General features: G+C 36.7%; 1 protein-coding gene across 6 annotated transcripts in view; it reads left to right on the forward strand.

Moving 5' to 3' along the window:
• Positions 1 to 18,435, forward strand: part of ZBBX (zinc finger B-box domain containing) — a 122,982-nt gene that overhangs the window by 92,969 nt on the left and 11,578 nt on the right. For all 6 annotated transcript variants that reach the window (XR_002077633.2, XR_002077635.2, XR_008422521.1 and 3 more), the window contains 3 exons: positions 3,112 to 3,265; positions 4,058 to 4,174; positions 11,489 to 11,743. Coding sequence is in view for 1 of the 6 variants with exons in the window: in XM_019440500.2 (XP_019296045.2) it covers positions 3,112 to 3,265; positions 4,058 to 4,174; positions 11,489 to 11,743 (526 nt within the window). In the remaining 5 variants the exon portion in view is untranslated. The remainder of the gene's footprint in view (positions 1 to 3,111; positions 3,266 to 4,057; positions 4,175 to 11,488; positions 11,744 to 18,435) is intronic.

Consider the following 18,435-nt stretch of genomic DNA (forward strand, 5'->3'; position numbering starts at 1 on the left):
TTATTATTATGAATAATTTAGTACAAGAAATCCTTTCTAGCTTTTTACTGTATAGTCCTGGGTTTAAATGAATTAAATGCAGATATGTAGATAGAACCAGTTTTTGTGGCTTAATGTAAGTATAAGGTTTTAAAGGTAATTCCTTCAAAAACATGGCTAATAAAGATATATGGGTTTAGTTTGTATTTCATCTTAGAGGAAAAGTAAAGTAGCTCATTGTTGCATTATTGCCAAGTTTGGAAACTGTATTTGAATTTCTGTTCTATATATTAAAAATCTTAGGTAATCATGATTACCTAATACATTTTTTGGAAATTAGGCAAGTCAGACATTTGAACAACCCTTCAAAGTCATTTGAAATGAATCTCCGCGGTGCCTAAACTGAAGTGGGGGGACCAACGACATAGAAGAAGGAATGTTGAGCTGCTGCCACTTCTGCTGGGGGGATTGGATTTTTGTGCCCACTTTGTGATGGGCCTTCTTCCCTGCTGAAGTGCAAAACTGAGCTGAGATCTTTGCAAAAACTTGTAATCCCTAGAAGTCTCCTCAGTCACTGAAGGACTACCCTGGGAGATGTACTCACAGATGCAACAAGATGAAGGGCAACTGATTTCTGCAGAGGATCTGGGCCAGGTCCAGAAATATCTTCCCTGAAAAACGGAAATCTTGGGCTTTCTTTGAGTGTAGGTTTACAGTTTAAGTATACATTTCTTACTTAGAAGCCCCAAGTCAACAAATTAACATTAATTTTAATCCGTGTCTATCGAAGCCCTCATATGTCTGCCAAAAGAAATCCATTCCCTTCTAGAAGACATCCCCACAATTTAGCCAATAATAGATTCTCAAAAGTAAAGCCTCATCAGAGATGAGCGTTTCTTCCACCTCCCACAATGAGGAAAAGCAATCATAGAGTGAATTTCTGGAACAGAACTCTAATTTTCTGATGTCCACCTGCGTGTGGACCTATGCTGTGGAGCATGCTGTGGAGCATGCTGTGGAGCAGCAGTGTCCTATGCTGTGGGAGAGGAATCCTGAGCATATGGACCCCAGTTCTTGTATACTGGGTGCAAGCCTGCCTGATCTTTGCCCCAGGGGGAGACCTTGTCTTCCGTAACATAATAAAAGGCATTTGGGCCAAACTCACAGATATGTAATCTGTGGTAATTTGTATAATGGAAATCAATCTAGCAGTTAAAATGAATGAAATAGAACTGTTTTTATTTACATGGATACATCTCAAAAATATGAGATTAAAATTTAAATATAAAAGGACACCTAGAGTTAAGTCAATATTTTTTGAAACATTGAAGACAAATGTAATTTTTTATGGATACGTTCAGGCATAATAATAGTCAAAAACATGCATTGGAATAGAGTATGTCCACTTCAATGCAATAATACAATTCACTCTAAAGACTGATTTTTTTGGTATGGATAGCTAAAGCAAAATTTTAAATTACTGATATTAAACTGTGTGATCAAGTCATGTTCTATTACATGTCTACATATTTAAAGTATTTCATAATTAAAATTGAAATGTTAAAAAGCTACTACTCATATTTTTATCCCTTCTACTACATTGGTAAAAAAAAAACAAACTGGTAAATGATCATGTCATAGAGAATGGTGCCTTATACACAGTGGTAGAATCAACTTTATTTTCATCCCTGATGACTAGACACGAACTGTTTTAATTTTTCTTCCTGCTCTAGTAGAAACCATTCCTTAAGCTATTTAAAGAGACTACTTTAAAATTTTTTTTGCTGGAGTCGAAAACTTAAGAGTGAGCAATAGGGGCAGTTTTTAGCAGTAGAATTTCTTGACTTCCACTTGGGTGCAAGATAGTTGAATCTGCACGTCAGTTTTCAGATATTGAGTCCTTCATAAAGGTGGAATCTATGGAATGAAGTACCAAGTTGTAGGGCAGCAGCAGTGGGGTGGGATAGGCTGCCAGGAAGAACAAGGTCTAGTTGGGAGCTCTTGGTTCTGGCTTGGAAACCACCAACCAGTAGTTAACTCTCTGAGTTTGGGAAACAAGCAAGCAACCCCCCTTTCTTTGTTCTTATCTGGTCACTGGTGCTTTAAAAAAACTGTTCCAGAGTGGCAGTTGTCTAATCCAATTAAGAGCTGCACTAAAGCTGAAGGGTGCTGTAAACTGGTAATCAGTGTCTGGGAGGGCCAAGGGAGATGTCATGAGCAGAGCCAACTTGGACTTGTCTTTGAAGGAGATGCTTCATCGGTCACTATCTTTGTTTTGTAATATTTTGTCATTTATACGACTTATAAATTTGGATAACGTTATAATACATTTTGTGTTGTTTACTCCCTTCAAACAGGCTGTGCTTGGGCATTAATTAGATCCTTTAGGGAGCTGTTAAATACTGAGAGCACTCTGATTATATTTTAAGCCCATCTAGAGTCTCACTTCTGAATCTCTAATCTGTTTCTTAACTAGACTCATGTATGTTTTAGTCCCATTAATATTCTTTCCTAGAATGAAAGCATGTTGTAAAATGAATTCATAGGGTGGGGGAATAATCCCAGGCTTCAAATCAGCCAGAACCTAATTCTGCTAATTTCTAGCTGTATAAACTTCTCAAGTTACTTCGCTCGCTCTTACCGCAGTTTCCTACATGCATATTTGCTTCACAATAAGTATTTTGTTAACTTAGATTTTGTCTATGACCAGATTTGTTTCCTCAGTATTCTGCTTTCATCTTTGAAATTAGTTTCTGTACAGGCAAAGATACTAATGCAAAAGCACAGCATATAGGGGGCATTCTGTTTTCCAGAGTAACTTATACATGAAGACACTAAGGGAATAAAATATAAGAAAGGAGAAAAAAAAACCCTTTATTTTGTTTTGTGAACTTCTGTCTTCCTTGGGTCAGTGGAACTTTCAGATAATTACTATGTCGTGGTTTAGATGTTTTTCACAACTTTTACTATATATAAATGTTGTGTTATTGGCTATGTCTTCACTACTAGACCCTAAATTTGATGGGGCTGGAATCTGTGCCACGAATGAAGTAGGTGCTCAATGAATGAATGTGCTGCTTTGTGTTGATGAGATAAAGCAAACTTAATTTTGTTGAATATTTTGTTTCCTAGTTGTTACGAGAAATAGCCCTCAGAAGTAAGCCTATAACTGAACAATATCAAGGACTTGAAAGATTCTTTGTTTTTGATAAAAATGAGAGACTCAACTTACTTCCTTCTCATAGCTTAGAATGCAGCTATTCCAGTACTAGGATTACAACTGCAGGTAAATTCAGACACGAAATCAGATGGCCTGTGGACCAACCTAACGGTTTTATGACACTTTTTTAAAACAGTTCATCCTCATTTTGGGAAATACTGGGTAATTCTGTTCAATGAATAAAGTCATTTTCTTCTCCAGTTGAAATTATTAACCCTGTGTGAGTTGCTGCATATTTGTGTTTGAGGCCATTATCAGAATGTGAGAGGACATAACTATAATGAGGTTGAGGAAAGATTATTTTTAGAATTTAGAATGTAGCCCTTACTAAATAGTGAAAGAGAAATTCTTTGAATCACTTCATTAACTGTTAAGTATTGTATGATGATTCCTAAATACCATCTTAAAAGCAAATCTCCGAATCTCAGGATCTGTGAGATTTCGGAGACATATCTGTAGTTTCCTTCTGAAAGTTACCAATATTCTTAGGTTTCCTAAGAATTCAAATGTATTTATTCATGTAGAAACTATTATACTTTAAGTTATCTTGTTACATACTTGAAAAAATACTTGTTTCTATTCAAACGTGTGTGTGTGTGTGTGTGTGTGTGTGTGCGCGTGTGTGTGTGTCTAATATGTTTGCAATTTAGAGTTTGCTTCTTTTTGTTAAGCTATGCAAATCTAATGTTGTTTATTGTATCATTATGAGACTCTGTCTCTTATAATATATGCCTCACTGTTATGAATGGTCCTTGCTTAGCTAAATATTATCCAGGAAGACAATAAATAAAATAAAGCAATAACATGAATTTTCCTCCTTTTCAATATTGAAATTAGTTTACCATTTTCCCATATCAGGAGACCGAGAGTGGATGCCAGGCCACAGCATAAGTGCCTCGGCTGATCACGCAGTTGTCTTGGGTGTTGTGCAGACTGCCCTGAACCTGTCCACGAGCAGAACACAGCGAAAGAGGGGTAAGGACAGCCTGAAGGCCACAGCGCCATATTGATGGCTCACTGTTTTTGTTCTTGTTTTTTTTTTAGTTTGTCTCAGCACTTTACTAGGTACCTGAAAATTCGTCTTTGCAGTTTCATAATGTAAACTTATTCATTTTAAGTGGCTGTCTTACATTTTGTCTCCAAAACCAAAAAACCAAGAGTGGTCCTGATTCTTCTCAAAGACATGAGTTAACTTTAGTTATTTTTGTAACAATGTATTAGTGAATAATATTTTTTTAAGTGTAGCTCAGGGTATGTTGTGTATTTTGAGCAATCCTTGTAAAATACATACTTGGTTTTGTTACACTCTCAGGAAACTGTATTTATACTAGATTTTGCATATCATTCACTTGGTTCATATTATTATTGTTATTTTTAAACATGTATTTATTTTTGAGACAGAGAGACAGAGCACAAGCAGGAATGGTACAGAGAGCGAGGGAGACATAATTCCAAGCAGGCTTTTCACAGGTTGTGCAGAGCCTGGTGTGGGGCTTGAACTCGTGAGTCATGAGATCATGACCTGAGCCCAAACCAAGAGTCAGATGCTTAACTGTCTGAGCCACCCAGGCACCCCACTTAGTTCATACTATAATTGGACACAGCCATTTGTGAAAGGAATGGTTTAAGTTAAGATTGCCGCTTGTAGCTGTGGTTAAGATACCTGTGTTCTAAACCTAGTGCTGAATGTGTTAACCCTGGAATCTTGATTTCAGTTCAACTCCATTCTCTAACCAAAACAACTGCAAGATTGTCTATAGGATAACGCTTTTGACGTGTTGAGTCTCATGGTAATATTTTCCTAGGGCGTGTATGCAGAGAATTTTGACATCATTAAAATCAGTAGTTTTATTAGCTCATTATTGGCATCCAGTAATACCTGCTGCAATAAGTTTGCTTTAGGCTCAATGTCATGTGCAGTTGCTGTCGATGACTGATGAATTAAGACACTTTCTGTAGACATGTGTTGAGTATGTTGGCATGGAGCCGGGCCCCGAGGGAAAAGAGTTGCATGAGTCATGTTTCCTCATTTTTGGGGGCTCACAGGTTTGGGAGGAACAAAATGGGTTATTTACCTTCGTTTGAGGCCATCTTCGAGCCAGAAATTTAATTACACGTGATTTGTCCAAAAATGCAAAATCGATATGCCTCTCTTGCCCTAAATCCTATGACTAAAACTCCTTGGCTAGCTTAGATCCTTTTCATATGCACTTATGTTGAGAATCTGTCAGATTTAAAAGTTGTTTTTGGGTTTGTTTTTTTTTGGAAAAACCATCCATTTATGATAAATGTTTTTTCTGACTCTGTAATTAGGTACCTATTCTCACATCAAAGCCTTGAGCAGCTTCAAAAATTCTAGTTGCTTCCTTCTGAGGCAGTCAAAGGAACTGTTTTAACAAATTCACATGCATGCTATGAGGAATTTGTTACCAAGACAAATCTTTGTAAATAAGTAGCCAAATGCCTTTAAGTATCAATTTGGAGTGCTCTGTTGAAATCAATAATTTACTATCAAAAACATTTGTAGGAGTACTTACTTTAGGCCGGACACTGCCAGATACTGGTGATACAAAATATACCCTGGTCCCTGCAGTCCAAGAGCTTAGAGTCTAGTGCAGAGGTTCTCAAATGTTAGTTTGAACATGATCACCTGGGAAACCTCTTGTAATATAGATTTCTTGACCTCATTCTTTTTTTTTTTAATTCTTTTAACATTTATTTTTGAGAGACAGAGCACAAGACGAGGAGGGGCAGAGAGAGAGGAAGACACAGAATCCAAAGCAGGCTCCAGGCTCTGTCAGCACAGAGCCAGATATGGAGCTTGAACCCACGAACCATGAGAGAGAGCATGACTTGGGCCAAAGTTGGACGCCTAACCGACTGGGCCGCCCAGGGGCCCCTCGACCTCATTCTTAAGATTCTGATTTATTAAAGCTGAGATAAGGTCTAGGAATTTGCACTTATTTCATCAACAATTCCATGTTATGCTGATGTACACAGTCCAAAAACCATACTGAGGGAAAACTGCTATACAGAAACGTAAACACATAAATGACCGCATATAAAGTACACATCTTATAAAACGACTACAGGTGACATACTTTTGGAGACCAACAGGCGATTAATAATAGCATATGTGATCAGTTATGATAGAGGTAGTACATGTGCAGCCTTTTAGGAATAGAAATGGTAAAGTAATTGCTTTGCCGTTGAAAAGGGTAGATCACCAAAGTGTTAGGGACTAGGTGATATTTCAGCTGAATCTTAAAAAATGAATAAGATTTACCAGTTAGGGGCAGAGGGAAATGACTTTCTGAACAGAAGCAGTAGGCTGACATAAAACTAAAAATTTCTTGGCTAAGCTATGAATTACCAAAATCATATTTTCTAAACTGATGCCAACGTATAAAGGAATTCTTCTGTAAGATTTTTAAGTTTGTGAACGTAAAACTCTGAGAGCTGTGAAATACAGCGGTGTTTAGCAGCAAGCCCCCTGATCATCCCCCGCCCCTGCCCAGACCTCCTCCTCCCCCACCCCATCTTCTTGTCTCCGCACAACCATATAGGCATCAGGAAGTGTCCAGGTCAGGAGCCATCTTGCCTCCGTCTGCCCACCGCAGCCTCTTCATCCCTAGAGTCTGCTGATTTCAGCTGTAATACTGATCCTGAATCTAACCGCTTCTACCGCTGTTGCCCAAGATGAGCCCAAGCCAGTTGTCCATCATCCCTCATTTGTCTCTCAATTTAACTTTTTGCCTTTCCTGAAAACAAGTTTCCATAATTAATTTCCATCAAATTCTACTGTTTATAGTCAGTGGGTGAATTGTTTATAGTCATAAACTTGTTTATAGTTTAGAGGGAGCTGATCACATTTTCTGTAAACTTAAATCATAAATTGCATCTTGTCAGTCTCCTGCTTAAAAGCATCTTATAGTTTCATAGACAGCAGGACAAAATTGTTTCTTACCAGACATCACACAGCGGCACTGAGTTGGTCCTGCCTGTCTTCCCTAACCACGTCTTCTCCCACAATGCAGCTACGCTGGCTCTCTTTTTGTTCTCACACAGGCCACGCTCTCTCTTGCTTGTTAGCTTCGGAATTTGCTCTCCCATCTAACCTGGGATGGTCCGCAGCCTCTTTCTCCAACTTCCCCCCCTTTTTCATATGACTGATTCTCATTTTTCCATCTCAGCCCAGATGCTGCCTCCTTAGAGAGGCCTTCTGAACCCCCCTTTACCTAGTCCCTTGAGACCCCCAATCACCTTTGCCTTCTTTTGTCCTTCTCATAGAACCTATTACTAGGTGAAATCATTTTACTTGTTAATTTTCTGCTCATCCTATGTTTGGTTGGAAAGAAAGCAAGGACCTACCCTGTCCTTCTCATTGGTGTATCCTCAGCGATAGAACACAGCCTGGCATTTTGTCAGCACTCAGGAAGTGTGTCTGCATGAGCGAAGCAGGATAGCAGGACTATCCTGCTATCCTGTTGTGTTAGACTGGACTGCTATCAGTTGTGTTAGTCTGGAGTACAATTGGAGGGTAGGAGCAGTGTCTCCTTCAATTTTGAGTCCTCTGATCCTGACACAGTGCCTGGCAGTTTTAGGATTTGAGAAAAGATTTTGTAATTTAATTAGATTAGGTATTAATTCATAGGTTCTCGGAGTTAGAGGGGATTTAGGACATCATTCTGTCCAACTCCTAAATTTTCAGGTGAAATATGCATTTGCATATCTCAGGTCACAAGGTGATTTCTAATTGAGTGAGATTAGACAAGTGCTTCCCACTTTAGCCTTCTTTCTATTAACCCATGCTGCTAAATAAAATGTACGTATAGGTGTGAGAACTCGTAGAAAATACATTTTTATATTTTATGTATAAATTCTTAGTAATTTACACAGTGGAACAAGAATAGCAAAAGACAATGATGTTTTGCACACTTTATTCGGGAATAAAATAGTGGCTCTTTGCTCAGATGTTATTTGTAATTGAAACACTATACAGAAATCGTGTTGCTCTACTCATGTTTCATCCAGTTCTAATGTTTTAATTTAGAATAACAATGACGATTATTGGTTAGATAGTTTTCAGTGAGTGATTCATGCTTTCATATCTGTGTCAGCATTCTTATGCCCGTTGATAGAGCACAAAGCATCCTTCTCTTTTATCTTTCCAATATTTGGGCTGGTCTCATTAGTGATCATACAGCATATATATTCTTTCGCTAATACCAAGGACAATTTCCCTAGTTATTTTTAGAGTATAACTGTGGTCAGTGGTAATTTCTAGTTTCCTAAGATTACACTGCCAGTAATGGCACAAGTTGCTTCAAAAAGGAATTTCTGATGTGTGTAATCTACAAACTAGACTTTAAAAAAAAATCATGGAATGATCCTTTCAATCATGGCATTTTCCATTGGTGCCAGTCTTTTTTCTTTTTAAGTTTATTTGTTTATTTTGAGAGAGAGAGACACAGAGAGAGCAAGTGAGGGAGGGGAAAGAGAGAGGGAGAGGGAGAATCCCAAGCAGGCTCTGCTCTGTCAGTGCGGAGCCTGACGCAGGGGTTGAACTCACAAAGTGTGAAATCATTACCTGAGTTGAAACCAAGAGTTGGACGCTTAAGTGACTGAACCTCCTAGTCACCCCATCGTTAGTGCCAGTCTTAACGGTGTTTCAAATCTTAATCCTGGCAATAACATTAATAAGCTTGTATGTTAATAAGCTTGTGGAAAGAATGATGTACTCACCTAAATAAACAACAAAAAAGGAATAAAATTAAGGATCAGATTGAAGCTTCCTCTGTCACTGTGTTTCAGGTACTTTAAATTACACTTTAAACATATTTTCCATAGGAAAAAATTGTCTGTTTGCTGCGTGCTAAGCATAAATCTGACCCACTCCCAGTGTACTTTTTTTTTTTTCTCAGTTGGCATCAATTAACTTCTAATACTGTGGCAACCAGATGTTGTTACAAGAGTTTGGCAAATGTTTGTGTTCTTCTGAATTTTCTGAAGGGCATCTATGTTATGTTAAATTTTTTCAACTCACATTTACCTGTGTTGGCAGAAGTCCAGTTCTTCCTCGTAACATCTTCCATTTATTTTATTTAATTTTTAATGTTTATTTATTTTTGAGAGAGAGACACACACACACACACACACACACACACACACACACACACACACACAGTGCAAGTGAGAGGTTGGGGCAGAGAGAGGGAGACGAGACACAGAATCTGAAGCAGGCTCCAGGCTCTGAGTTGTCAGCATAGAGCCTCACACAGAGCTCCAACTCACAAACCCGTGAGATCATGACCTGAGCTGAAGTTGGATGCTTAAACAACTGAGCTACCCAGGCAACCCTATTTGTTTTATTTTAATCAGAATTCTTCATTCCTCTGAATTTTACTTGACTGGGACACAGCACAATATAGATAGGAAGGTGGAGTTTCTCCATAGATGTAGAAGTTTCAGTGCGTACAGTTGAATTACTTTATGCTCATTGGCCTGTGCTTCCACGATTGCCATTCTTAACTACTGCTTTCTTATATAGGAATGGCAAGTTTGCTTTTTTTTTTTTGTATTATGTATTGTTATGTATTTGTGTACTTTATGTATTATGTACTTTTATGGATTATAGGTAATAGAGGAAATTATTTCCAAATTCTAGTCATTAAAGTAATCCACAGGGATATTTACATTTATTTGTCTTAAAACATAAACACACTTTTGTCAATACATTTTCTTTAGAATTGTCTCTGTGTGCATAGACACAAAAAGGTCAGACTCTTATTTTAATTTATTCATAATTTCATTCCAACAAAAAATGTTTTCAAAATTGATTTCTGAAATGTTCATTAAAATTGGTGCCCTTTGGGACTTACCTTAGTCAGTTTTAATTGCTTATATAATTACACACTGCATTAGGATGCTTCTTAGGGTACTAGCTACATTCCAAGTAGATTTTTAAGTTTAAGAAAAAAGACAAACTCAGTAGTCAGTAAACGTTTGATACATGGCAACTACCTGTAGTTACTCTTCTGAATCTTACATTTTCCTTTGACTCGAGTGGACATAATGTTATAATGGCATATGTTCAGTCAAATCATGATTTTCATGATAATGATAATAGCACTTCTTTAAAGAACCCAATTTTTACCCAAAACCAATTTGTATTAAGGGAATACAAGGTTATCTTAGAAATTATTTATATTTAACATAAATATATTTATTTAAATCTAAATAGTGATTCATTACATATAAAAATATACCTGCACTATGAATTTCTAAATTTGTACTTTGAATATTCCTTTGGCTTTCATTAAAGAATCTTGTGAACAGTACCAAAAGATATCTATATCTATCTACATCTATGTATCTATACATAGATATAGATATGTGCCTATATATATATATATATATGCTATTTATATTTATATCTATTTATATCTATATTTATATATATCTGTATGTATCTATATGTATAGATATCTATAGATACATGTATCTATAGATATCTCTCTATATTATCTATCTATAATTAATTTATATTAGTGTAAGATTTAAAAGGATTTTTTTCTTACTATGAAAGAAACACACATGTTGAATAAACCAACTAAATCAGCCTTTGAAATAGGTCAGGACAAAGTTGTGACTGCCTTAGTGGAACAAAGTAATAACCTGAGGTAGATCTATGTTTCCGGAACTTTTCCACTAATTGCCCTATAAAGCAACAGAGAGTGAACTCATATTTAGGAAAATAAGAAATATGATCTCAATTTCTTTAAAGCCTATATTTTTCTAAAAGCGTTTTCATACTAATATTTTGTGTCCATATTTGTTTTAGTAGAATGTTAAGCACCATCAAATAAAATTCACTAGGTTCACTAGGAAGTGGTACCATGTCTATTCTATGAGTTTTTTTTTCTCTTAAAAGGCAGAGTTTGGTATAATCCTAGAATTTAAGAAACAGGACACATATTTAAAAAAAGAAAAAAAAGAAACGGCACAGTTTGGATGGCTATCGGGTAGATTATAAAATTGGATATTGAATTGTTCTGGAATTGACTTGGTTCACAGAAGTTTTGCTTCAGTTAATATTAAAATTAACTTGTCTTTTTCTGAATGTAAGAAAAAAAAAGAGCAAAATAACCCCAAAGTGTTCTTTATGATGTAGGGAAAGTAACTTGGCATTAACTGCTCTAGGTTCAAAGGGATGGTATTTTGTATCTTTAAGCATTCATTCAGAAATTTTAAAACAGTTGATTAAAATTTTTTTATTTTTCATTTTAGGGGAGATATCACAGAGACCTTCAACAGCACATATACCCCTCTCCAACTCTGTTAAAAAAAGCTCCGGTTGCCTCTTCTCCCATCCTCGATCAAGAAGTGCAGCTGTTCGATCGTTATCTAGAGCTGCTTCTGAAATTTCAGAAATTGAATACATTGATATTACTGACCACACTGAGCCTTTCTTAGATGACACTGCTGATCAGCAAACCTTAGACAATTTGGAAAAAGAATTAAATGTGCTGGGAAATCTTGCAGGTAATGCTTTTTTTTTTTTTTTTTTTTTTTTTTTTTTTTTTTTTTACTGTAGACAATGTTAACTCTGCCTTCTGCTTGATTCTTTTTTTTTTTTTAATTTTTTTTAATGTTTTTATTTATTTTTGAGACAGAGAGAGGCAGAGCATGAGCAGGGGAGGGGCAGAGAGAGAGGGAGACACAGAATCCGAAGCAGGCTCCAGGCTCTGAGCTGTCAGCCCAGAGCCCGACGCTGGGCTCGAACTCACAGACTGTGAGATCATGACCTGAGCCGAAGCCGGACGCTCAACCGACTGAGCCACCCAGGCGCCCCTCTGCTTGATTCTTTATAACATCCTCCAAGAAAACAAGGCTTTCCCTTTTTCCCTCATATAACTGTTAACCTTTGTATTTGTTTCCTTGGATATCCCCTGACATCTCCCTGAGAATGTTACCAAATGGGTGGATGCCCACACCAGAGATGGCCCCCTTAGCCTACATAATACACAGTTAAAATGGAATAAGGAGGGGCTCCTGGGTGTCTCAGTTGGTTACGTGTCCAACTTCGGCTCAGGTCGATTTTGTGGTTCATGAGTTCAAGCCCTGCGTTGAGCTCTGTGCTGACAGCTCAGAGCCTGGAGCCTGCTTCAAATTCTGTGTCTCCCTCTCTCTCTGCCACTCCTCTGCTCATGCTCTGTCTCTGTTTAAAAAAAAAATGTGGCATAAGGAACTTCATGTGGACAAAATATATATTTTTTCTTCTTTCTACAAACCTGCTGAGTGGCTAATCTCTGTAGCTTTATTAAAGCTACTGCCCAACACCCTTGTTGGAGGATTGAGCTGTTAGATCTTTTAAAGCAGTATTTGGCAAGCTTCAGTGCCAATGCACTGAAATGCAGATTCTGGGATGGGGCCCAGGATTCTGCACATCTGACCAGTACCCATTTGATGCCAGTGCTGCTGATTGGCATACCAGTTTGAGGAGAAATTAGACTGCTGCATTCCCTTTCCTAAAATCTCAGTGACTGTAGTCTAGCAAATCATAACCATATTCGTGAACATATAAGGGTCTGGTTCAGTAACAGACCCCAGGGGAATCAGTCCTCTTTTCATCAGGAAGTTGTTCATGCAGTTGTTCCTGCCGCACATCCAAGAAGCAGGCCAGAAACTTCCACATGTGCTTGCTTTTTGGTTTTGTGTTTGTTTGTTTGTTTGGTTGGTTGGTTGGTTTTTAGTGATATCCTCCTCTGTTCACCTCAGAATAAAAACTTTTCTATTTGCATAAAAAGAACATATCTTGGCTTTGAAAAATTCAAGAAATACCAAAAAATACTAAAAGGGAAGCCAAAATCCTCACAAAATCTTAATCCTTAATCCTTAATATGAAATCCTTTATATGAAAACAACCATCTTATTTGATGAGCAAATATTAATATTTTAAACATCTGCTTATGTCATGAGTATACATATAAAAATACATAGTTAGAAGGATGAATAGATTGAAGGAAAGACAGTAGTCATTTTATAAAAAATAAATTTAGGCTCTACGTATTTTTAAATGGTTACATATTTACTCAATTAAACAAAAGATAAATAGAAATGAAACTAATGGAAATTATAGATTTCAGGTACTTTTTTATCACAAAAACATTAAGTTGAACTATATGAAATTGCTTTTTGTAGACAAGAAACAGTGGGATATTGGCAATTTTATATAGTCTGTCTTGTACTTTTATGTAAATATCCCTTTAAAAATTAAGAAGGTAAAAAAGAAATAGTAAGCAACCAAGACCATTTATAATTATCTATGATTTAGTTTTATACAATAATGATGAAATCCCTATAATAAAGATGAGGACTTATTTGTTGTGTTTTTTAGCCACATGTGATTATAAATACTATTGAATATATTGCTATTATAGTTACAATCTTTCATTTTTTTAAGGTTTCCTTTTATTTCCTTTTTCTTAGTGAAAATTCATAAAGATTAGATGATCAGTACCAGCATTTTTATTTTGGCTTTCCAATTTTGAGCGTTTATTTTAAATATATTTTTTAATGTTTTATTTTATTTTTCAGAGAGAGAGAGAGAGAGAAAGAGAGAGAGCGAGCATGAGCAGGGGAGGGGCAGAGAGAGAGGGAGACACAGAATCTGAAGCAGGCTCCAGGCTCCGCTCTGTCAGCACAGAGCCCAACTGGAGGTTCAAACCCATGAACTGTGAGATCATGACCTAAGCTGAAGTTGGACACTTAACCGACTGAGCCACCCAGGCACCCCTTGAGCCTTTTATTTTGATTCAGCTCTAGAAGATTCGATTGTGACATTCTTGAGAATTTGTTTCATCTTTACGGCTGAATGGCAAATTAGCTAGATTAATCTAGTGGATCACACTTTTTTCCCTCTGCATTTAGTAGACATTTCTCCACTGTCTTCTGTGCCTCATTTTGATGCAAGTTAGTACTTAGCACAGTTTTTCCATTTGCTTTTGTTTGGTTGAATTTAATTGTAGCTCTATTACTCAAGTTCTTTCATGTTTGAGAATGAGTGCTTCCTTTATATTTAAACGGCAAATTGACTGAAGGTAATATAGTTGGGACATTTTTCTTGTAAACCTTGTATATGCTGACTCATTGTTATCTGTGTCTGAATTCTGTTATGAAGTAGTTTGAGGTCACCTTTATTTTTTTCCTTACTCTCTCTCTTGCATGTGACAGGCTTCTTTCCTGAATGGATGTTTGAAGAATTTTTTCTTAATCTTTGAAATTCAATAACGGGACCAGGAATGTGTTTCAATATCAATAATTCAGCATTTCTTAAAGCAGTGGGCTCTCTTTCTATCTGTAGAAAAATTGCTCCTTATTTTCAGAGATGTTTTCTGCTGTTGTATATTTGAATTGCTTTTCTGTTCCATATGGGATTATCCTGCTGACGAACCTATTTTGTCTGTGTTGGATCTTCTTTGTACAATGTATTTACTTACATTTTCGTCAACTCTTTTAACCAGTTTTATTTTCTTTTGCATTTACTACTTTACCTTCAGCTTGTCTTCTATGTTGGGATTTTAATTTTCAGCTACAGTTATAATCCGTTCTTTATTGACTGATTTAATACATTAGCTTTCTAAAGGTATTCTTTGATTTCTTTTTGTAAATTTTTACTTTGATGTATTATAAACTTATGGAAAATTTTCAAGAATGCAAGAATAGTACAAGGAGGGGCTCTTGGGTGGCTCAGTCAGTTGAGTGTCTGACTTCAGCTGAGGTCATGATCTCATGGTTCATGAGTTCAAGCCCCACATCAGGCTCTGTGCTGACAGTTCAGAGCCTGGAGCCTGCTTCATGTTCTGTGTCTCCCTCTCTTACTTCCCCACCCCCACTCAAGCTCTGTCTTCTCTCTCTCTCTCTCTCTCTCAAAAATAAGTATTAAAAAATTTAAAAAGGAGAGAGAATAGTAGAAGGAATTACTGTATACTCTTTACCGAGTTCACTACTTGTCTTTTGTGCTATTTGGATATATGTATACACGTACACACACACACACGCACACTGTACTTTTTTGTGAATCATTTGAGAGGAGGTTATAAACATTATGAGGCTTGATCAAAAAAAATACTTGAGTGTAAAAAAATACATCAGTCAGTGTGTGTTACCCACGAACAGGACATTTTTTCAAGGATCATAATACAATGATCAAAAATCAGGAAATTTAACATTGATACAATATGATCCTCTACTCTAGTCCACAGTGCCTATCTAATTTTTAAAACTTGTCTCAGTAGTGTTCATTATAGCTTGTTTTTTTCTGGTATCGGATCCTATCCAGGAACAGGTGATCATTGAAAAATTGTTTTCTTGTTAACATCTGACATGACGTTTGATCTTTGAGATTAGTTTTGCTGTTTTTAATTAATTAATTTTTAATTGAAATGTGATTGACTTACCATAACCTTTTAGTTTCAGCGGTACATAATAGTGATTCAGTGTGTTTATACATTATGAAATAATCCCCATAGTAAGTTCACTTACCATCATCTGTCACCACACACAGTTATTACAACATTATTGACTATATCCCCTATGCAGTACATTATATCTCTATGACTTGTTTATTTTATAACTGGAAGTTTGTACCTCTTAATCCCCTTCACATGTTTAGCTCACTCCTCCCACTCCTTTCCTCTCTGGTAACCAACAGTTTGTTTCCTATATCTATGAAACTGTTTCTGTTTTGTTTTATGCATTTGTTTTGTTTTTTTTAGATTCCACATATAAGCGAAATCATGTGGTATTTGCCCTCCATGTTGTCGTAAATGGCAAGGTTTCATTCCTTTTTTTATGGCTGAGTAATATTCTGGTGTGTGTGCGTGTGTGTGTGTGTGTGTGTGTATCTCACATCTTTATGCATTCATATATTCATGGACACTCAGGTTGCTTCTATATCCTGGCTATTGTAAATAATGGTGCAATAAATATTTGTAAATAAATATTGTAAATAATTGCAATAATGCAATGAACATATTGGTGCAGATAATCTCTTTGAACTGGTGTTCTCATTTTATTCGGGTAAATATCCAGAAATGGAATTGCTGGATTGTATGGTAGTTATATTTTTACTTTTTTTGAGGAACCTCCGTATTGTTTTCCATAGTAGCTGCTCCAATTTACATTCTTACCAACAGTGTCCGAGGGTTTCCTTTTTTCCATGTCCCCACCAACACTTGTTATTTTTTTTTTTTGTCTTTTTGATAATAACCAATCTGATGGGTGGTATATCATTGTGGTTTTGGTTTGCCTTTACCTGATGGTTAGCGATATGGAGCATATCGTTTCATGTGATTGTTGTCCTTCTGTTTGTCTTCTTAGAGAAATGTCTGTTCAGGCCTGCTCATTTTTTAAATGCATTGCTTTTTTTTTTAATTAAAAAATGTTTGTTTGTTTGTTTATGAGAAAGAGAGTGGGAAAGGAGCAGAGAGAGAGGCAGACAGAGAATTCCAAGCAGGCTCTACACTGTCAGCACAGAGCCTGATGCAGGGCTCCATCCCACGAACTATGAGATCATGACCTGAGCCAAAACCAAGAGCTGGATGATTAACTGACTAAGCCACCCATGTTGTTTGCTTTTTTGATACTAAGTTGTGTAAGTTCTTTTTGTAGTTTGAATATTAATCCATTATTGGCTGTATGACTTGCAAATATTCTTCTCCCATTCAGTAGGTTGCCTTTCCATTTTGTTAATGGTTTCCTTTGCTGTACAAATGCCATTTAGTTTGATATAATCTCATTTGTTTATTTTAGCTTTTCTTGCCCTTGCCTGAGGATACTAGTCCAAAAATATATTGCCAAGACCAGCGTAAAAGAGTTTACTGCCTATGGTTTCTTGTATGAGCCTTATGATTTTAGGTGTTAACATTCAAGTCTTTAGTCCATTTTTTTTTTTAACGTTTATTTATTTTTGAGACAGAGAGAGACAGAGCATGAACGGGGGCGGGTCAGAGAGAGAGGGAGACACAGAATCTGAAACAGGCTCCAGGCTCCGAGCCGTCAGCACAGAGCCCGACGCGGGGCTCGAACTCACGGACTGCGAGATCATGACCTGAGCCGAAGTCGGCCGCTCAACCAACTGAGCCACCCAGGCGCCCCGGTCTTTAATCCATTTTTAATCTATTTTTATATGTGGTATAAGATAGTGGTGCAGTTTCATTCTTCTGTGTGTAGCTGTCTGCCCAGTACCATTTATTGTAGAGACTGTCTTTTCCCCATTGTATATTCTTGTCTTTTTTGTCATAGTTCAATTAACCATGTATATGTTAAGCTTTCTGTTCTATTCTATTGATCTATTGTTTCCATGCTTTGTAGTGTAGTTTGAAATCAAAAGGTGTGACACCTGAAGCATTGTTCTTTTCTCTCAAGATGCTTTGGCTATCTGGGATCTTTTGTGGTTCCATACAAATTTTAGGATTCTTTGTTCTAGTTTTATAAATATGCCATTGGTATTTTTATGGAGATTGCATTGAATCTTTGGATTGCTTTGGGTAGAGTGGACATTTTAGCAGTATTTATTCTTCTAATCCATGAGCATGTTGTATCTTTCCATTTATTTATGCTGTCTTCTTCCATAAGTATCCTACAGTTTTCAGAATACAGGTCTTTCACCTCCTTAAATTTATTTCTCGGTACTTTATTCTTTTTGATGAAATTGTAAATGGGGGTTATTTTTTATTTCTCTTTTCGATATCTTTTTACTATGTATAGAAATGCAACTGATTTCTGTATATTAATTTTGTATCCTGTGACTATACTGAATTCATTTATTAGTTCTCAGAGTTTTTTGGTTGAATCCTGGTTCTTCTATATTCAGTGTCATGCCATCTGCAAATAGTGAGCATTTTACTTCTTCCTTTCCAATGTGGGTGATTTTTTTTCTTTTTCTTGCCTATTTGCTGTGATTAGGACTTCCAATGTTGAATATGTTGAATGAAACATGAAAGTTCAATAAAAGTGGTAACAGTGGGCATCCTTGTTCTGATCTTAAGCTTTTCATGGTTGAGTATAATGTTAACATTTGGGTTTGTCATATACGATCTTTCTTATGTTGAGGTGCATTTCTTCCATATCCATGAGTGGAGTTGGCCCAGGGTGTACCACGGTGGGGTTGTTTTGGGGAAATGGCTGCAGCTGTTCTAAGCTAGGGGCCCGGGCTTGTTGGGTCAGTTCGA

Source organism: Panthera pardus, unplaced genomic scaffold (genome assembly GCF_024362965.1).
Source record: "Panthera pardus isolate Hobbes unplaced genomic scaffold, ASM2436296v1 HiC_scaffold_16, whole genome shotgun sequence".
Classification (NCBI taxonomy): Eukaryota; Metazoa; Chordata; class Mammalia; order Carnivora; family Felidae; genus Panthera; species Panthera pardus.